The sequence below is a fragment of the Gracilinanus agilis genome, chromosome 2 (genome assembly GCF_016433145.1).
Source record: "Gracilinanus agilis isolate LMUSP501 chromosome 2, AgileGrace, whole genome shotgun sequence".
In the NCBI taxonomy this organism is placed as follows: Eukaryota; Metazoa; Chordata; class Mammalia; order Didelphimorphia; family Didelphidae; genus Gracilinanus; species Gracilinanus agilis.
This window is the reverse complement of record NC_058131.1, coordinates 628,729,426-628,752,216: the sequence shown is the minus strand read 5'-3', so window position 1 is coordinate 628,752,216 and position 22,791 is coordinate 628,729,426. Positions and strand designations below refer to the sequence as shown.

At 34.5% G+C, this 22,791-nt stretch overlaps 1 protein-coding gene across 1 annotated transcript; it reads right to left on the bottom strand.

The window, feature by feature from the left end:
* Positions 1 to 910: 910 nt before the first annotated feature.
* On the bottom strand, positions 911 to 19,758 carry LOC123236289 (inactive pancreatic lipase-related protein 1-like). Its single transcript, XM_044662589.1, has 10 exons — positions 19,710 to 19,758; positions 19,115 to 19,269; positions 13,940 to 14,065; positions 12,215 to 12,349; positions 10,988 to 11,096; positions 8,094 to 8,213; positions 7,850 to 7,969; positions 6,075 to 6,193; positions 4,151 to 4,280; positions 911 to 1,023 (listed from the first exon to the last, which is right to left on the bottom strand). Exons 1-10 carry the CDS (start codon positions 19,756 to 19,758, stop codon positions 911 to 913), a joined length of 1,176 nt encoding a protein of 391 aa, XP_044518524.1.
* Positions 19,759 to 22,791: the final 3,033 nt, after the last annotated feature.

Genomic DNA, 22,791 nt, shown 5'->3' with positions numbered 1-22,791 from the left:
ACCTTTTATAATTGAAGAAACTGAGGTTCACAGAGCTGTGAGTAGCCCAATATTGATAATTTATTAAGTATAAAAGATGAAATCTAAATGAGTATCCAGATTCAATAAATTTCTCACTGCCTAGAATAAACACTCATTAAATGCATATTCTGATTGTTAGATAATTCTTCCATATAATATTTCTAAATTAACTTCTTTATAGGAATTATCTTAATCTGTATGCTTGTATCCCCTCCACCCAGTGCTTGGCAAACAGTAGGTGCTTAATAAATACTTATTGATTAATTTATTCTATCCAGGACTTCTAGTTTGCACCTTTGAAATCAAAAAGAATAAGTATAATTCCCATTGCTTGGAATGATCAATCAAATGCTTGAAGAAAACTATTTTCCTCGCATTTGCCCCCACTTTGAATCATCCCTTCTCCAGGCTAAACATCTTTGATTGCTTCTAGTAATTATCATATAATCTTTCACCAATTTTGGTCTCCCTCCACTGGATAATCTCTCTCTAATCAATATCCTTCTTAAAATGTCATCTCCAGAGATAAATATCAGATATTCCAGATATTTTTTTTATCTAGAGCAGAGTATTGCAGAATTATTTCCAGATGACACAATGGATAAAGACTCAACTTCCCAAGTTTAAATCTGATCTCAGACACTTACTAGCTGTATGACTCTGGGTAAGTCACTTCACTCTATTTACCTCAATTTCCTCATATGTAAAAGGAGCTTGGAGAAGGAAATGACAAATTATTCCAGTATTTTGCCAAGAAAGCCCCAAATGGGCTTATGGAAAGTCAGATACTATTGAACAATAACATTTCTTTATTTGTGAAATAATCAAGAATATTTGTATTTACTAATATGATATTAAATAACAACATATATCACTAATATCACTAAACTTACGTAAAGATGTTGTATTGCTTGGTGTTTCCATTACTTCCATACAGAGCAACTTTTACCTGGCCAGTGACTGTTCTTCCAGACAGCGTGACAGAAACCTTGTATCTCCATCCTAAAAAAACAGTAAAACATCTGATGAACACAGAAGCTAAATAGATCAAATCCTTGTTTCCATGGCTTATATATACTCAGACCAAAATACATAAGAAAACAAGTAAGAATACTTGTTATTGAACTGAGATTGTTTAAAAAAAGATAAATGTATTGATTTCTAAAAATAAAGAAATTTTTAAAAAAGAAAGCTCTAACAAGGAAAAGGAGTCATTTTTTTTTGCCTAGGGATAACAATAGGTATTTGAACTCAATGGAACATGGTCAAGTCTTTCATATATTCGTGCACAAACCCATGGGAAAGCTAGACAAATGATGTCCTCTTGAAAAATGAATTTATTCATTGGGGTCCTCATTTATACAGTGCAATGAATTATGGAAAGCCACGGTTGGGTTGAGCCAGTCATCATAATTCAGACTGATTAAGTGTTTTTATTCCTCTCTTTAAAGTTGCTCTCTTAAAAGTTGCTCAATGTAAATGCATGTAGTTCCCTTGATTTTATGATTAGAAGAGGAAATATTGACTAGACTAGGAAATATTTCTTTTTGAAACCTAAGAAAGTTTATTTATTATGAACTAGAAGTAATGAAATACTTAAGAAATGAAAAATAAATGAAATAAGCCATTTAAAGGCAATTGTTGTGCCTTAACTATTTTTGTGGCATGGCATCATACCTCCGAAACCCAGGCAAAGTATAAGCAGGGCAATTCCTTTGCTACCTGCTATCATTGTGACTCCTAATCCAAAACATCTGATAACTCCTATAAGACTCAGAGAGAATTATTCTCCTTTGATTATCTTTTAGATGAACAAGAGTTACACCGCCTTGATATCATCAAGTTGTATCTCAGACATCCATCTGTCCCCTAAACTATGAGGGTCACCCCCTATGTCTCTAGGCAGACCCAGTCAGATGACCAACTCCCCCACCCCCACCAAATACCTGAGTGTTTACCACACTAGAGTCATGTCCTCACTATTGTAAAGAATATAAAATCCCTAGAACTGATGTCGGCTAGAGGACAGCTTTTCCATCCATGCTGTCCTCCCAAGGAATGGCTCCCCATCTTGCTGTTCCGCCTTGCTATCCTCCTGGCCATTCTCAACATTACTTTCTAAATTAATAAATTTCTCTTTTTATATATAACTTATTTAAAACTTAGGGGGAAATTTGTTATTAAATTACAATAAAGAAAAAATTTGTCTTTATAGCACACACCCTACAGCTCACCCTTTTGTACCTGCCATAGGTCCTTTTACATGACAGTTACAGAACTCTATTTTTAGAATGATTGAATGAATGAATGAATAGGCAGCCTGGAATAACTTACAAAAAGGGAAGGAAGGCTCTATGATTTTTGAAATGTAGATAGCTCCCAGTGTGGGAACTCCTTCCACTAATGCAGATGGTATTGAAATCTATTCAGTGCCATACCAATTAAACTACAAAAAATATTTTATAGAATTAGAAAAAATTATAACAAAGTTCATCTGGAAGAATAAGAGATCAAGAATATCGAGGAAAATAATAAAAAAATGTGAAGGAAGGGGGGGCCTAGCAGTACTAGATCTTTAACTGTACTATAAATCAGGGATCATCAAAACAATACAGCACTGGCTAAGTGATAAAAGGGTGGATCAATGGAATAGACTTGAGGTGAATGACCTCAGCAAGCTAGTGTTCAATAAACCCAAAGTTCCTGGCTTTTGGAACAAGAACTCACTATCTGACAAAAACTGCTGTGAAAATTGGAAAACAGTATGGGAAAAATCAGATCTAGATCAACTTCTCACACCCTATACCAAGATAAATTCAAGATGGGTAAATGACTTAAATATAGGTAATAAAATCATGAATAAATTGGGTGAACATAGAATAGTATACCTGCCAGATCTGTGGGAAAGGAAGGAATTTAAGACCAAGCAAGAGATAGAGAACATTACAAAGTGTAAAATGAATGATTCTGATTACATCATATTTAAAAGGTTTTGTTCAAAACCAACATAACCAAAATTAGAAAGAAAGCAAAAAACTGGGAAAAATATAATAAAATTCTCTGAAAAAGGTTTAATTTCCCAAATATATAGGAACTAAGTCAAATTTGCCAAAATTAAACCATTCTCCAATTGACAAATGGTCAAGATATATGAATAGGCAATTGTCACATGAGGAAACCAAACCTATCAATAATCATATGAAAAAGTGTTCTAAATCCCTACTGATTAGAGAAATGCAAATAAAAACAACTCTTCTGTACCACCTTATACCTAGCAGATTGGCCAACGTGGCAGCAAAGGAAAGTGATAAATGCTGGAGGGGATGTGGCAAAATTGTGACACTTAATGCATTGCTAGTGGAATTGTGAATTGATCCAACCATTCTGGAAGGCAATTTGGAACTATGGACAAAGGGCTTTAAAGGAATGCCTGCCCTTTGATCCAGTCATACCACTGCTGGGTTTGTAGTAACAAAGAGATAAGGAAAAATACTTGTACAAAAAAATATATAACCGCTCTCTTTATAGTGGCAAAAAAATGGAAAATGAGGGGGTGTCCCTCAATTGGGGAATAGCTGAACAAATTGTGTTTTTTGATGGTGATGGAATACTATTGTGCTGAAAGGAATAATGAACTGGACAAATTCCATGTGAACTGGAAAGACCTCCAGGAATTGATGCAGAGTGAAAGGAGCAGAACCAGGAGAATATTATACACAGAGATGGATACATGGTGGCACAATTGAATGTAATAGACTTTTCTAATAGCAACAATGCAAAGACCCAGGACAATCCAGAGGAACTTGGGGAAAAAGAATGCTATCTACACCCATAGAAAGAACTGTGGGAGTAAAAATGTAGAAGAAAAACACATGTTCCATCAAATGGCTCAATGGGGATATGATATGGGTTTTGATGTTAAAAGATCACTCTATAGCAAATATGAATAACATGGAAATAGGTTTTTAACCATGATACATGTATAACCCAGTGGAATTGCTTGTCAGCTCTGGAAGGGGGAAGGAAGAGAGATGGAAAAAATCATGTATCATGCAACCATGGAAAAATAGTATTAATTAACTAATCAATTAATTAGAAAAAAGATTGGGGAAATCAAATATCAACTTACGAGCAAAGTCACTTGCATCTCCAGTGTTCAGAAAGAATTTTTGTTCCCCTGGAGTTGTTTTCCCGGCGAATTTATCAGCATAGTGACCCATCTGTGGGCAACCTTCAGCTGGACAGGGGAAGCACTTGTGCTAAAGAGAAGGAATGGACTGATTTATCAAAAGTTGGTTTCTTTGTGGTTCATCCTTAGTCTGGCATTGATAATTCCAAAATATCCCACTTTGATAAGGGAAATTCCTTTTTAAAAAATATAACCTGACATGAAAATGTTACACATTAAAAAATTAAAATCAACTATCACCTTGAACAAAACATGAATATATAGAATTGGTCAAGTTCCTTATATACATTTAACAATTATAGGTCTGTGTAACAATGACCCTCATGAGTTTTGATAATTAATATCAAGTTTGTTAGTCATTTTAGAATACATAAGGGAAAGTTTCAGGTGTCACTATTTTTGGTACAAGGAAAAGACATCAACTTCCATAATTAGTATATCATATAATATAATGGGCATAACTGATAAGACTTTGTTCTATTTTTGGTCTCTTGTTACTAACTACTTGTGTAGCCTTTAGATAACCATATCCCCTCTCTAAACAACATTTTCCTCATCTTTAAAATGAAGGGATTGAACTAGAGGTCCTTTCCCTAAAATAACCACTCCAGGGAATTCTATTAAATAGAATGTAACATCTGTGAGACTAGGGACAATTTCATTTTGTCTTTGTTTCTAGGACATTGCACAAAGTAGATAATTAGCTGATATTTGTTGAATTGAATTGAAAATACTAAATCTTTGACTCAAGCCCAGTCCTACTAATAATTGACATGAACACTTTGGCCTACTCTGTTCTAATCATTTCCATTTTATTCCTCCTTAAATAGGCTGGCTGCCTCCTCCTTACTCAGCACCACAACCACCACCCTTTACTCTTGTGAGTTCATTCAGATGGAGCTGAATGTCATGCCAAAATCTGTTTGGCTACCCCCGCCCCCACCCGCAGCTCAGAAATCCTGAATTTAACTGGTCCACCAGTTTTATCCTACTCAATAGCAAATATTACAGACATGTTGCCTCTATGGCTAGCAATTTGATTTCAACTTCTCATACTAGTATTACTTCTCCAATTCACATTTTTTAAAAAAGCAATTATTGGAATACTTTTAGGCTAGATCAATAAAAACAATCCAAAGAGTCGAACGATATCATGGTTGTGTAGATGATGAGATATATCATCTGAAATATTTCAAGGTCTAATATTAGCATGCACTATGTGTTTTCCTACCAAATATAGTTGTTTTAAATATAATTCTCTCAGTTTTGTAATTTATGGGATTAAAATGAACATTATTTCCATCATATTCCTTTCTGACTCAAAAATATTTGATGGCTCCCCACTGCAAGAAACATTTCTGCTGGGCATGCATGTTTCTATTTATCTAGTCAACCTTATTTCCTCTTTTTTCTCAGGCTGGCCCTTCTACTTCAATTAGTTGGATTCCTCACTATTTCTCAAATGTATCTTAGCATTCGAATCCCCAAAACTTTTTTTAAGGCTTGGAGTATATTGTCTTCCCCTTTCCTCTTATCTAAATCCTACGCATTCTTCAATTAATTACCAATTTCATGTCCCACCTCCTTCATGAAGTTCTTTTAGTTTCTATAAACCCCATTGTTTCCCCTTGAAGTTCCATCAGCTACTCCACTCATTTTCATGCCTGTATTATTACTCTTCCACTTGTGTATGTTTCCCTATCAAGACTGTAAGCTCTCAGAGGGCCTTCTAAGAATTTGATATTCTATTCCATATGTGTGTGTGTTTTGAATTAATTTTTAAATGAATCAGAATGAATAAATAATGGATTTGTAATTACGTGGTTGCATCACATCCATTGCCCTAGATAGTAGAATAACTTACAGAGTTAAAAGCTTTATAGGAAACACAGGGGAATGCAGTGAAACCATCAGGATGCAGAATGCTATCAGTGTAGTATTTGTAGCTCCTCAAGTGATTACAAGCCACAAAGTCCCGAGTTCCTGAGGAAGAAAGCTTGTTCATATTTAACATCAACCCATAGAAGTGATCCCATTTGAACATTTTTCAAGGAAATATCCCAACCAGAATAATGCTAATGTGGGCTCTAGAATCAGTCCCATATTTTATGGTCATCACCCTTTCTTAAAAATTTAAACCTTCACCTTCAATTTTAGATTTAATACTAAGTATTTGTTCCAAGACAGAAAAGTGGTAGAAGCTAGGTAATTGGAGTTCAATGACTCATCCAGGGTCACACAGCTAGGAGGTGTCTGAGGCCAGATTCGAACTTTCTACAGGCCTTGTTCTCTGTTTATTGAGTCACCCTAGCTTTCCTTAAAGGTCATCATCCATGAACATCTTAAAACTATAAATTGAATTTCATAATAAAATTCATGTTTTGTGCCTAGTAAAATAACATCTACAAAAAATTGAAACTCATATTTATAAGTAGCCACCCCAAGGGATTTATTATGGCATACCTATACCTGCAAATAATTTTTGTGATTTTTAAAATTGAGTGTTTGATTAAAATTTAATATAAAATATGAATAAAACCAACTCAACTTACTTAACATTTCACTGAATTAATATCAATACATAACGTATCATAACAACTTCTCAGTCACTTTCTTTGAGTCCCTTGCAGGATTTTATTTATTCTTCACCTTTTCCTCATATATAATCTTGTTAGTACATGTGCCACTTTTCCATTCCTTCCTTTCTTTGCAAATTTTAATAAAGATTTTTTTGTACTATTTGTACCTGTTGGCCATGATGGTATTACAGAATTTCAATCTAGAGATTGAATTAATGATCTAGTTAATCATTCTCATATTACTGATCATTTATATTGCTTTCAAATGGCTTTTTTGTCATTATAAAGCTGCTATAAAATTTTTTGAACAGATAGCTATTTTGTTTTTGGTTTTGATAATGCTTTGAGGAAATGAGTGGTAATTTGGCACAATGGATAGAAAATAGACTTTAAAGCTGGGAAGCCCTAGGTTCTAGTTTTGCTTCTGAAACATATTGGTTATATTATTCTGGAGATGTCACTTCAACCCATTGTTGTAGGCAACTCTCTATGACTTTATATTGCAAAGAAAGTGTGATGACCTGCATTTTATAAAGGGAATTTGCTCACCTGAAATTCTCTAAATAAATAAAATCTTAGTTCCTATCCTAGTCCCTATCCCTTCTAGGATATATTTGTAATTACTGATTATGATATTTTTCAGGCCATTTTGATTCAGTTTAATACAGTTTTAAAATATGTATAACAAATGGCCAGGTCTTTTGTAGAAGCACGAAATCTTAATTATGGCTACAAAACTTATTTTTTGCTTATATGTTTCCTCATTATGAAAATTACAAAAAAATTTTAAACACATAGAAACAAATATATTCATTTTATTTTGTCCTTTCTATTCTATGGTTAAGCTACAAAGAAAAAAATGAGAAATTCTACTTTGGCAGAATAAACAACAAATGATGTTCTATTGTGCAAAAAAACAATAAACAATCTAATGGGAACTTCTGTATTTATAAATAAAACAAAGAACATAGTATTCTGTTTTTAACTATAGCCATGGTTTGCAATGGTTATTATTTCCCAGTCTTTTTTGCAATAGTTATTGTTTCCCAGTTTTGCTTACCAGACCAAATGCCATCTATATCCACAATCTGTGAAAGGATGTTCTTCTTACACCCAGGCATTTCTTTTCCTCCATTTGGAAAGAAATCAAGATGACCAACTGATTGAGTTGTTCCAAAACCTGATGCATTTTAGAGAAGGATAAGCACATCAAAAGTTGTTGCACTGGAGTTAGCCATCACCCTAGTGATGAAATGCACTGATATGGACAATATGGAAAGTACTGGAATATAGTGGAGCCTCACCGAGATTAGGGATCAAAGGAGCTGAATCAGTATGAATCACATCAACAAACTGTGCATCAGTGGGATCCAGTCGAACTTCCTCTGGAGCACCTTCAAAAGAAGACTCTGCAGGATCCAACCCTAAAAGAAAAATGTATATGTACAGATTAATAATTAATTCAACTCAACTCAACAAAATAAAAACTTCTGAGTGTCTACTGTGTGCCAGATTCAAAGACAAAAAAATGTATTTGCCTTCAAGGAATTTCTATTTTAGCTGCATTTATCTGTGGGACATGTATAAGAAAGTGTAAATACCTATAGTCACATTTTCACACTTGATGGAATGGAACAATGATATAGATGATCCCCCCCCCCCCCCCCCGCCCAAAGGAAAGAATTTCTATTTGACTTTGTAATTCATTGCTATAATTTTTTTCTTCCCATAAGATTTTCCCTGGTAAATAAATTTTGTGAATTTCTGAAATGAAATAAAATGTGACTAAGTTTCATATATTTCCCTTTTCCATGTTATCATCATCTCCCCAGTTTGGAAGAGGAGAAACATGACTTTTGACTTTCAGATTTATTTTCTCCTTAGTAAGTCTCTTGAAGTTTTTTTAAGTATCTGTGGAGTCACAAATGTTCTCTTTTAATGAAGATAAAATTCTTATTCAATGAAGATGTAGTAAGACTTTATAGCAGACTGGGAAAGGGATATCTTATGAAGATATTTCTTTAAGCTTCAGTTGGTATGCTTACTCTTCACATGTTAGAATGCTTGTTTTTATAGTTGTTAAATTGACTGTTTCCCCCCTAAAGGATTATGGTCAGTTTTGCTGAGCAAATGATTCTTCACTGTAATTCTAGCTCCATTATCTTCTGGAATATCATTCTAAGCCCACCACTCCTTTAATGTGGAAACTACTAAATCTTAGTGATCCTGACTGTGGCTCCATGATATTTGAATTGTTTCTTTCTGGCTGCTTAAATTTTTTTCCTTTTGACACAGGAGCTCTGAAATGTGTCTCTAATATTTCTAGGAGTTTTCACTGTGAGATCTCTTTTAGGAGGTGATCACTGTATTCTTTCAATTTCTATTTTATCCTTTAGATCTGAGATATTAGGGAATTTTCCTTAATAATTTTTTGAAATGTGATGTTAAACCTTTTCATTTTATTCATGAATTTCGGGTAATTTAATCATTCTTAAATGCTCTCTCCTTAAATTATTTTCCAAGTCTTTTTTTCTGATGAAATATTTGACATTTCCTTTGATTTTTCATTTTTATGATTTCCCAATTTCTTGGAGAGTCATTATTTTACATTTGCCAAATTTGAATTTTTAAGAAATTATTTTCTTTAGTAAGATTTTATACCCTGTTTTCCATCTGGCCAATTCTGTTTTGTAAGAAGTTCTTGTCTTTACTTATTTTTATGTCTATTTTATCAATTCTATTTTTAAAATGTTCTTTCCTCAGTATTTTTCATGCTTCTTTTACCAAGATATTAATTCTCTTTTGACAATTTTCTTGTATCACTCATTTCTTATCTTATTTTTTCCTCTTCCACTCATTTCTTTCTTTAATTCTTTCAAAAATTCTTGACTGGTATCCAACAAATATTTTTCTTTGAGGCTTTGTTTGTAGCTATTTTCACATTGTAGCTTTCCTCTAAGTTCATGTTTTTGTCTTATCTGCAACCATGATAGGTTTTTATGGTCAAGTTATTTTTTTCCTTATTTGCTCATTTTTTTCAGTGTTTTCTTAGAAATGTGCATGGGCAATGGAGTTGCCAGTCAGTGACTATATTCCCCATAGCAGCACAGGGTCCCTTTTAATTTCTTTCTGATGGTTGTGCAATTCTCTTCCTGTCTCTGGGTTGAGAGCTCCTGAAGCAGCTGCTGCTATAACTGCTATTGTAACTGCCAAGTATGTTATCTCCAAACTGGCCTCCACTCTGGTGTCATGAACTTATATTGCTAATCTCCAAAGTTTTCTCAGGATGGAAAAAATATCTCATCATGACCTTTTGTTGGTTCTTCTTGTCATTCATATTTTAAAGTTATTTGGAAGGGATTATTGAGAGAGTTCAGCTGGGTTGTTTCTAATGCGCAATGTTGGCTCTACTCTCTTTTCCACTTCATTTTTTTTCTAAAATAACTCTTGTAAAACTAAGTGGAAATATGCATAGGCTAGGGGGCAGGGTGGAGGGGAGAGAAAGAACATGAATCATGTAACCATGAAAAAATTTTCTAAAAAAAATTAAAATAAAATAAATTAACTCTTAAAAGGATGGAGAACTTGATACGTTCCCCTAAAAAAGGTGTCAATTTAAGTGTGTTTTATCTATTCTTTTAGTAAAAACAATTTGCCATCCCTAAAAGCTACAGATTTCAAGGAAAGTAGATGTAGTGATACAATAAAAAATATGAGATTTTCATGGAATCATAGTAGATAATACAAAACTTACTTGGGGATGAGAAAAGAGACAGAAGAAGCAGCTAGGTAGCTCAATGGATAAAGAGCCAGACCTGGAGATAGGAGGTCTTGTATTCAAATTCGACCTCAGACACTTCCTGGGCAAGTCATTTAACCCCAACTGTCTTACTATAATTCTGTCTTTGAATTAATACTCAGTATCAATTCTAAGACAGAAAGTAAGGATTTTTTTTAAAGAACAGAGACAGAGAGGAAAGAAGACAGGATTCCAAAAAGATATGAAAGCCATATATATTCACAAGGACCAACCAAATATTTACAAATTTGCGTTTCCTTAAAATATTTAATCTTATTATAATCTTCCTTGCCACAGGTAAATAAGGTAATTCTCCTTGAAAAAGAATGACATTAAAATTGTCCAGCGGCTGTTGTAATGCTTTTGCTAAATCCTGGTGATATTACTACTCCCACCTACCTGTAATTCTACTCAAACCAGGTGTCCTTCGTCCAGCCTCTCCAGCTGCATGAGCTCCCACACTGTGGCCAATGATGTGGATTTTGGAAGGTGGATATTGATATTCGGTCTAATGAAAGACATGTTTTCAAAAAGTGAATGCATTAGGTTCCTGCCCATGTTGATTACAGAAATACTCTCCACCCTTGGCAATGGGAGCCATTTGCCAGAAATGGCATGGCTTCATGGCTTTATGCCTTTGGATTTCTGCAAGTTTCCCCTGACAGACACTAGAAAGATTTTACTTGCTCTGGGGCTGTTTGGCGATTGTCCAGAGCTAGTTAGGACCAGTGATTCCTCCTTATGGTCTCATTTCTCTGGTTGCAGCCTGTTCATTTTTGTAATAAAACATAATGAATCTTGGGCCTTTGTGTGCCCTTTTGCTGTGAAAGAGAACATTTTGTATCTTATAGACATTGTGGGAGATTGTAGTCAATTAGACCACATAAATAAGAGCCTGGGAGCAGAAAGAAGTCAATGAAGTGATTCTGACACAATGTGGTTAAGGGTAAAAGAAATTCTCAACCCCACTAACTATAGGGCACACTAAGTTTTTCTCTATTTAACTTATTCCTTTATAGGATGCTTTGGCATGATCTGTCTATTTAGAATGGCAACAATATGGTTGTTTTCATTGTTTAGTCCTTTTTAGTCCTGTCCCTCTTTTTCTGACCTCTCTTGGGGTTTTCTTAGCAAAAAACCAGGAGTAATTTGCCATTTGGTTCTTGGGCTTATTTTACAGATGAGGAAACTGTGGCAAATAGGATTAAGTGACTCACCCCAGGTCATATAGCTGGGAAGTATCTGAGTTCTAATTTGACCTCAGGTCTTCCTGACTCCAGACCTGGCTCTGTCCACTCTGCCACTCAACTGCCCAATACAGTGCAATATTTTAAATGTTTATTCAATACCTGCTATCTGCAAGGCATGGTTCTGGCAACTGGGGGTACAAAGATTAAAAACAAAACACTCCCAGTGTTCAAGCAGTTTATATTCTATTGGGCCGATATAACAATATAGATCTGAATTACACAAAATACCCCGGGGAATATAATGGCAATGGCACACTAAAATTGGTCCTCATTGAAGATGAAAACAGAAAACAAAGAGATTGTGCTACCTTACATTTCAAGCTTCTTAGGGAAGATCAATAACATGAGAAAATAATCTCAATGATCACAAACTTACTGAAAGAACTTTAATTAAATTAGCAACTTCAGCTCCTACAACCCGGATGTTGTTTGCAGCCTGGGTATAAGTAGTTTGTGAGCCACTTTTCCAGTCTACACAGATGCAGTTCACCTCTTCCACTTCAAACATATTCTAAGGTTGAAATATAAAGTAAAAATAAATATATAGTAAATATAAAATTAAATAAAAATGTAAAGCAAAATGTTCTTTAGGAGAAACATTCATTTAAAGGTCCTTCATTTTCCTTAATGAAAACCAAAACCCAGAGGAAGCCATGAAATGTTTGATAGCTTCCCAATGTACCATGCATAGGGTCTCTACTAGAAGGAACCCAGTGATGATTTTTCTATAACCAGGAAGCAGAAATCTGCTTTGATCGAAGTGCTTTCCTGTGTAAATTTCTAAATGACCATGCTCTATCATTAGAGTTATAAGAATGAGTAACCGGCAGTTCCCAATATGGAAACATCCTACAGACATATTCTGTATGAAAGTAGAAATGAAGAGATCTAGTTTAGAATAAATTATTTCAAAAGAAATGTATATATTGAGGAATTGATGAGTCCTCAGCAGCCCTATTCGATACCACATCCAACCTCCTGAGTTTATAATGGTGCTATATATTTTCCCAAAATCAACTTAGCATCATTCTTTGCTAATATATGTGATACACATGTATGTTATTATATCATACTAGGAGAAATAAAAGCATTGATGTGTGGAGAAGATGGAGAATCTTGTCTATAGCACCATATAAACAGGACACTTGTTTCAGCAGGGTGAAAGCAGCTATGAAAATATGAATCACTGGAAAAAACTACATCTTGAGGCTTATGATTGATTTTCTGGGTGTGTAATTTTCCTACTTCCACTAACAATTTCAGGGATGGACTGAGTTATTAATGGATTTGAAGGAGGTAGCATTATTGAATTAGCTGCTTAGAAGCCAGAAAAATGTCCTAAATCAAAGCAAAATATTTGAAAGTAAATTATAAATAAAAATATATGTGTATATATACATATATATCTTAAGAATAGTTTCCCTTCTTACTGCCTCCTCTTGCAACAAATATCTGTTATGCTTGTTTGTTATGTTTGTATCATCAGCGTCACATAGAATTTCACCCAATTCTGTGTTTTTTTCTTTCACCTCTCATCCCCCATAAAATCAATGGATCTCTTGGTTTCATTTTCTTCAAATAACAATGAAAATAGTCTCCTGATTGCTACAAATGTGTTGAGAGCTGACTCAAGAGAGGAAAATAATAATTTTATTATACTTCCTCTTAAATAGAGTTCATAGGACAAAAATTAAAATTGTTTATATAGAAAATGGCTTCTTTGAATAAAAATATTTATCCCTGAAGATGGAGATAGAAAACAGTGATTATGCTACTTTGCCTTTAAAGTTTCTGAGGGAAGAGCCATACAATGAGAAAATAATCACAAAATAATCATATTGTAAATGGTAGAGCAAATATTTTTGAATATTTATTCATATTGCTAAGCTTTCAATACAAACCCTTAACATTAAAAAATTTCTAACCTCTTCCTCAAAATATGTCTTTTGTAATTTTGAATTGTCATTTAAATGAGTCATTTAAAAGGAATATTGCCTCTTTGGAGATGAGCTTTTTATAAGTATTACTTCTTTGGAAACTGACAGCTAGACTGACCCTAAGATATAGACTAAGAGAATACAGGAAAGGGTCCACTTTATACCTTGCACATATCCAACAGCCAACTCTCTTCTCCTTTGTCTATGTAGCCATGGATGATGAAACGAGTCTTCCTGTCTGTTTTGAAATTTGAATACTCAATGGTGGATGGTTCTGATGGGTTGAGTAACTGTGATAAAAAGAAAAGTACCAGATTATATTTTTTGGTCTTGAAAAATTTGAAGTCATTTAACTCATCCTCCTACTATTTCATAGGCACAATGAAACATTTCTTTTCACAGGTAGAAAGAACTCTGTGAATCATTTGGTCTTCAACGTGATTCAGTTCAGTTCAATTTAATAAGTATCTAAAAAGAAGGAAATAAGCATGTATTAATTAAGTTCCTACTACGTGCCAGGCACACTATGACAAATGATTTTTGCAAATGTTATCTCATTTGATCCTCACAACAACCTTACAAAGTAGGTGCTGTTATAATTACCCCATTTTATAACTAAGGAAATTGAAAGAGACAGAGATTAAGTGACTTGCCTAGAATTCCACATCTATTAAGTATCTGAGACTACATTTGAATTCAAGTCTTTACTCCAATCCCAGCCCTCTATCTACTATGCCATCTATCTCTCTTTATTGTATAAAATACTATACTAACTGGTCATTAGAGAAGATGTAATATTTATATAAAACAATTTCCATTGTCAAAGTACTTCTTGTCTGAGGGATGATATGCACAGAGAAAACTAAAATATACAATTTGGAGGGGGTAAAACAAAATACCAAAAGAGTTCTAAAGGGTGAAAGAACATAACCAAATTGGATGTAAGGAAATCAAAAGATCTAGTGAGAACTAGAATGGACATCAGATTAAATGCCTTCATTTTATTGATGAGGAAACTGAGCCCCAGAGATTAAGCCACTTGTTCAAAGTCGCACAGGTTGTAATAAAAGACATTCATATTCTAGATACTGAAATCAAGATCCAGGGAGAGTAAGGGACTAGGACCCATGGAGTTTATCTCTCAGACCGGTACTCTCTCCCTCATACCACATTAAATGTATGCTAGGCAGTTCTCTTTCACAGTATGGAAATGTCAGTTCAGTGTGTTAGTCAAAAGTTTCATAGGCCACTACTTCTTAGCAAGTGATCAGTGTTATCATTTATTATTCTATTGAAGCGCAGGAAGAAACCAGATGGTGGAAGAAGAGTGAATTTTAATACATGTCCAGGAAAATACTTTTATCAATGTGAAGAGAGAGATGGGAAAAATCAATTGTTCACTGTGTTCAAGGCAACATTTTTATGTACAGGCATAATTGGAGCTTTGATTCTCCAATTTCTGTTTTCCCCAAATCTGAAGACACTTTCTAAAAATCTGTATATCCAATTTTAAACTCTACGCAAATGGTTCTCAGATCCATTCATCTACCCTAACCTTTCTCTTGGCCTCCAGCCTCACATCTTCAACTGCCTATTGGACATCTCAAAGTAGAAGTCCCATGGATAGATATCTTCAATTTAGAATGTCAAAAACCAAATTTGCTATGCTCTTCCTCAAATCCCTATTTCTTCCTAAATGTTCCTATTACTGTAAAGGGCACCACATTTTCTCAGCTATCCAGCCTCACAACTGAGGTGTCATCTCCAGTGCCTCCACCTTTCTCACTCCATATCTAATCTGTTGCCAAAACCCATTAATTCTACCTTAGAAACATCTCCTTTGCTGCAGGCTCTTATTACTCACACCTATGCCATTACAATAGCCACCCAGTTAGTCTTCTCTAGCTACATATCTTTCCTCATTCTAATCTATCCTCCACTCAGCAATCAAACTGATCTTCTTAAAAAAATATCTAACCATGCCATGCCACTCTGTATTCAGTGAACTCCCATGACTCCCTGTTACTTCTGGGATCAAATATAAAATTCTGTTTGGCTTCTAAAGCCCTTTATAACCTTGACACTTTCAGCCTTTCCAGTCTTTTTATAGCCCACCTCAATATAATCTGCAATTCAGTGACACTGATCTCCTTGCTGTTCCTATAATAGCAGTAATAATAAAACAACAACTAGCATCCAGATAGCCATTTAAGTGCTTTATATATTTGATCTCACTTGATCTTTACAATAATTCTTGTGAAATAGATGCTATTACTGTCACCATTTTTTGCAGGTAAGGAAACTCAGATCGAGTTGTCTAGTTAAGCAACTTGCCCAAGGTAATATATTTAATAAGTATCTGAGGCTGGATTTGAACTTAGTTCTTCCTGACTCCACGTCCAACACTCTCTTCATTGATTGTTCTAGCTACTCTAGCTGTTCCTTCCACAAGAAACTCCATCTCCTAAAGTCTCTGCATTTTCCCTGGCTCTTCTTCATGTCTGAGATATCCTCCTTCCTGCTCTTCATCCCCTGGATTCTCTAATTTCCTCTGAGTCTCATTTTGCGATCAGTGTGTTTCCTGGCCTTCCATAATACTAGTATCTTCCCTCTAAGATAATTTCCATTTTACTCCTATATACACGGTTTATATATAATTGTTTACATATGATCTCCCTATTATACAGTGAATTTCTTGAGGATTTGTTTTTTTCTTTGTCTCCCCAGAGTTAGAACAGTGCCTGGCTCATAGTAGGTGCTTAATAATTGTTTATTGACTGGCACACTGATGCTCTTTTTACAAATCTGAAGAAAGAAAAATTGATGGTGTTAGACTAAATCATAATGTTATCACCTCGCCTCTGGGCATTATTTTGTATAACTTTGTATCCTTTCTTTTTTACAATTGTTGCTTCTTTCTGTAGATAATAAACTCCTCCAGGACAGAGATGATTTTATTTTTCTGGCTCTGCATCCTCAGTGCCTAGCATAGTGCTTTACATTTTATATAAAATAGATAAATATTGGTTGAATTGAATTATGTTAATTGCCTGCCCTCTCTAATTCTTTGAAGGAGCTCAAAACTTCCCTCCTCTATCCCTTAGAGCCTGATGAGAGAAAGAGAACTGCTAAAGGGTAATCACGTTGATAAGAACTGATACTACATAAGTTTTATAGATCACCAACAAGTTCATATATGGACCTGAAATCAGAAAAAAAAACTGAGTTCAAATCTGGCCTCAGACTTACTATTTGTGTGATCCTGGGTAAGTCACTTTAAATCTGTTTGCCTCAGTTTCTTCATCTATAAAATAGGGATAACAATAGCATTATCTCCCAGGGTTGTGGTGAGAATTAAGCGAGATGTTATTTGTAAAAGTGTGTAGCAGACTGCCAGGCACAAAGTAAATGCTATATAAATTTTAGGTATGATTATATTCCAATTCAGGAAAGTAAAAATCACACAGAAGAAACCTTGCTGGTCTGAATTTGTTCTACTAAAAGGGAACTTAGTATTTACTTCATTTTTATGGTACTTTTTAAATCCTTTGAAGCTATATACCTTTTTGATATATCATAGCAAAATGAAATCATTGTTAGAGTTTTAGACTTAATGTCAGCAAGACCTAAGTCTGGTTTTTGCTACCAGAAACTTATTGGCTATATAACGCTAAAAACATTAATTTTCTTCACTGTAACTTAGTTTTCTAATCTGCAAAATGAGGAAATTAGACTCACTGGCTTCTAAGATCCTTTCATATTCTAAATCTATGATGTGATGATCCTCCATATCATTCAAAAATATAAATATCAAGAATGAAAAAAAAGCAACATTCTTGATAGTAGGCAATGAAGGCTCCTGGGTGGAGGTGGAAGAGAAAGGTATAAAGGTGGATCAGATATAGTGGCTGCCTTCATTGAATTCGATAGGGCTGAGCCATGTACATTTATCCAGTTCAGATTAGAAACTCATTGAAGACAGTGACCATGAGCAATATGAGAAATGAGAAATATTAACTCAATGTAATAATAGTCTTGCAGGGAGCTTTTGTGGCACACCAATGTGCTAGTTAGCTAAGGGTAAGTGGTAGTTCATACTTACTATACTATAAGCTCCTTAAAGGAGGGGATGATGTCTTTATATCTTTCCCCAGAGCCTAGCTTGATACTTCATAATAAGAGGCATTAAAATAAACATTTATGGAATGTGTTGACCAATGGAATTTGATCAACGTTTCAAATCTGGATAACCTTAGACATTATCAGACCATTTCTCCCTGGCCAAGACACTATAAAACTTCTAATCTATTAGTTATCCATGCTTTGAGTAAAGGGCAGAGAGCCTCTATACTTGAGAAAATTAAAGAAACCTTGAATATTTGGACTTCTTTTCTGGGGATCAAAGAATAAGGCTTAATGTTATTCATGATAAAGATAAAATTGTTTTACTATTTCAACATTTTGAAGATCTATAATTTCATCAGTGTGGATATTCCTACTACTGACAAAGATGATACAATCTCTCCCACTCATGAATTTAATTGTGGTCTTAAGAGTTGTTGATCCCGAAATATTAGTCACCTTGTAGTCCAAATACAAGAAGATTCTTCAAACTCATCTCCTAAGCTATTCATTAGAAAATAGACATACAGAGTTCATGTTTTCCCAGTTGTTTATGTTTGACTTTATTTGTATGAAAAAATATTTTGTAATGTGATTATATAGTTCTTGGGTTATCTTGACAGGCAGACTTCCAAGTATTTTGTATTGTCTACAGTTATTTTTCTACCTCTTGCTGTTAGGCATTAATGGTAGTGTAGAGAAATGCTAATGATTTATGTGGATGCAACATGTAGTCCATCTCTCTCTACTTAAAGCCTTTCTACTCTTATAATTAAAGGTACATATAATATTACACTAACTAATAGAAAATTAAAATAATAATAAGGAAAAGGGAAATAAAAAAGAAAGAAAGCAAAACCAATGGTAGGTGGGTGCATTGACAAAAAGCCAATTAGGGGGCAATCCCCTTCGGCATAAGAAATTCACATTCATTAAATGCATTCAAACCACTTCAGTTGGATTCTCCAGAGCTTGTACAACACTGACATACCCTTTGAGAACTCCAATTTATTCCACACTACATTGAGGCATCAAAGCACTTTGATAATACAAGAAGAGTGACAATCATAAAGCAAAAAAAAAATTGCTTATTTTGCTTATATTTTTAGTGTTCTATTTCATTATGGGCACAAAAGACAACTTTTAGGAAATTCAGAACAAATTATTAGCTCAATTGAATGAAGCACATGTTAAAGTAAAGGAACCATAACTCTTACTTGAAAGGTGTTTGGATTTTCATTTGTGTAGAGCAAAAAGCGGGTGTTGATTTTTTCTGGACTCCAGGGTAAAACCTTAAGTGGCCTTACTACTGTTCCACCCCAAGGCTCATCATCTGGAAAGCATCCAAGATCTGAATAGCAGACTTCTTTTCCTATACAGTAGACAAATGTGAAATTCATCCTTAATACTTTAAAGTGAGAAATTTTTTGTGTGTCTACATGACTGAGGAATGGGATTGGACTATCCAGTTCAATAGGATCAGTTCCTGAAAAATGGTGAAATAAACTCCTCTCTTTTCTTTTTTCTCCAGAATTATAGCCCATGACATTATTTAATTATGGAAATATCAAGTCTAATTATGGAAATATTAAGCACTGAGGAAGACAGGTAAAGAGGTGATTAGGAACAAGAGAAACTCTCAGATACCCTCAAATCATATTTTATAGAGCTGTCTACCCTAGTTCTCTGGAATAAAGTATCCTCCACTCTGATAACAATAAGACATATGGTATTATAAGTGAGGCTGTTGTGGTCCAAACCTGTTTGGGAGAGAAGGATGAATAACTTCTAAAAATAACTATTATTTCTTACCTCTGACTGTGCCCAGGAAAAGAAGAGTGAGTGTCCAAATCCCCAACATCTAAACCAATCAAGAAATAATCATTTGAGACTCATTAGAGAGATTGTTTTAAAATATACAGAAATTCATAACAATTTAAACTTCTCTCTAATAATATCTTCACATGATACAGCAAAGCCCTTATGAATTTTTTCCAAAAGCAATATTTTTTAAAAACACCTACCATGGCTGAATATTTAGGGCCTCTGTACCAATGGGATCAAATGCCCTCTTTTATACCTGTATCTTATCATTTGTACACCATTCCAAGGAAAATACTTCATGAACATGGACCACGAGATGTGTATTTTACATTTTAATCTCCACAAATACACAAAACAAGGCTAATAATAGTGGACAGAGTTTTCCATTAAGTTTAACTGTGGGAAGGCAAAGAATGTTTTGAGATGGGAGGAAAAATGGAACTTTCAATAAATGTGTTGTTGAAAGAATGTGCTTTCAATCTAAGCAAGACATATTCCTAATTGTACAGTACCTGCTATGTGTGTATATATGTGTGTGTTATTCATCCAAATTCTCTCAAAACCCTGAGAGTAAACAGAAACTATCAACAAAATAGCACATTGGAATAATTGTGCTAAATGAGAATTCCCAAAGTCAGGCAATTAAATAACATTTCCCTTTTGTAGACCATCTGATGGTGCTTCTTAGTTCATAAATGCCTTCTGGAAAACTGAAAATCCTAGCATTTCTGAGTTGAATGGAACCTTAATGCCATCTTGCCCAAATTATACCTGAAAGTGAATTTCTTTTATAACATACTTGACAAGTGGTCATTCAGCCTCCATTTGGAAATTTCCAATGAGAATTAGCCTGTGATCTTTCAAGCAGCCCATTCTGTTCTTGGCTGATCCTCATTCTATAGTACTTTTCCTCTACATTAGGTTCTATACAATTTCTACCTAATGATTCTAGTATTTTTTCTGGGGCCATGCAGAACTAGTCTAATTCTTTTTCCACTCAGATACTTGAAGGCAAATATCATGTCCCTCTGTGTCTTTTCCAAGTTAAACATTCTCAGTTCCACCAGTCAAACAATATACCCTTATTAAGAACCTACTGGGTACCAGGCACTGTGCTAAGTGCTAGAGATGCAAAGAAAGACAAAAGACAGTCCTTGCTCTCAGAGACCTCATAGTTTAATGGAGGAGACAACATGCAAGCAACTATGTATAAAGAAAATATTTACAGGATAAATCAGAAATAATCAATGGGTAGAAACCATAACTAGATGTGCCAAATTGAAAGAACAGAAATTTGCTTCCATTTTAAATATTTTTAAGGATGCATCCACAATGAACAGTATTTTATGTCTTCAAAAATCTTTCCAATGATTAAAACACTGCAGTTACTTTCTGAGGCACACTCAAGTTTCAAGAAAAAGGAACAAGTTATCACAATGTATTCTGAAGTACAGGCATGATAATTAGTGGTGCAGAACAATTAATATTCATTTAATGCATGAAACCCTCTCCAGAAAGAAGAAAGAATGGCCTGGACCCATATTGACCACAAGGATTTGTATTTTTTTTACTCATCACTTGATGCTTGGTTTGGTACTGGAGTCATTGTTCTTCGATCATTTTCAGCTATATCTGGTTCTTTGTGACCCTATTTGGGATTTTTCTGGCCAAGATACTGGAGTGCTTTGTCATTTCCTTCTCTAGCTCATTTTACAGATGAGGAAACCGAGGCAAATAGGATTAAATGATTTGCCCAGGGTCACAAAGCTAGTTAGTGTCTGAGGCCAGATCTGAGCACACAAAAAAAGTCTTCCTAACTCCATATTCAGCAATTTATCCTCTGTGCCTAAAAGGATATAACTCATAACAAAGGAGAGAATTTACTTTGAATATAGAAGAGGCCAGTACTCAGATGGCAGGGGCAGGGGCAGGGGCAGGTGTGTGTGTGTGTGGGGAGGCAAGAAAGGAAGATGCTTCTAAAGTCTGTTGATTGTACAAATTACTTTTCCTGGCATAACCCTGGGATTCCAACTCTAGCTCATTGGCAGAGTTTCTCCCTCTCTAAATTAGGGCATAATGATGAACCATTCATATGTTTTACAACTCTACTCAGGTGTCTGACTCCCTTAGAGCAGTAGAACTCTCTTGCTCAGTAATGACACCTAGTGTTACATGTACCAAGTCAACAGATACATCAAACTACACCATAATTTCTACCCTTAGTAAACTTTGATGTCTGAATGCTTATATTTATCTATTGACAATCGTAGGGAAATTATATTAAATCATTAGTTTCTAAAATTCCCTATTTGCTCTTTATAATCTCTAGTATGCCCAATGAATGGTTTGAATAAATTTCTACCAAATTATCATGCCTTTGTTTAGCTCATATGGATTAGATGAAAGTGAAATCAAATCCATACTTCATGCCATAAAGAAGCAGTATAAGAATCCTTCATAAAATTATCAGTTCCACCCTCTCTGCCTATTTTTCAAAATTTTCTCCCCATCCAGCCACAGTCAGCCCTTTTTTTTTTTTTTTGGTTTTAAGAATTTTTTTTATTATCACTCAAAATGTATTTCCATATTATTCATTTTTGTAACAGAGTAATCCTTTAAAACCCAAACCCAAATCATATACCCATATAAAAAAGTGATAAATCACATGTTTTCTTTTGCATTTCTTCTCCCACAGTTCTTTCTCTGGATGTGGATAGAGTTGTTTCTCATAAGTCCCTCAGGATTGTCCTGGATCATTGTATTGTTTTTAGTAGCAAAGTCAGTGACATTTGATTGTCCCACAATGTTTCAGTCTCTATGTACAATGTTCTCCTAGTTCTGCTCATTTCACTCCACATCCAGCTCTTATAGAAATCATTCTGTTCATCATTCCTTATAGCACAATAGTATACCAGATTTTAAGAATTTTTTTTTAATTTATATGGGGCTTTCATTTTATCTTATCTTTCATTTAAAATTTTTATTTTATTTTATTTTTTTAACATTTATTAATATACATTTTTAACATGGTTACCTGATTCATGCTCTTCCTATCCCCTTCACCCCCCCC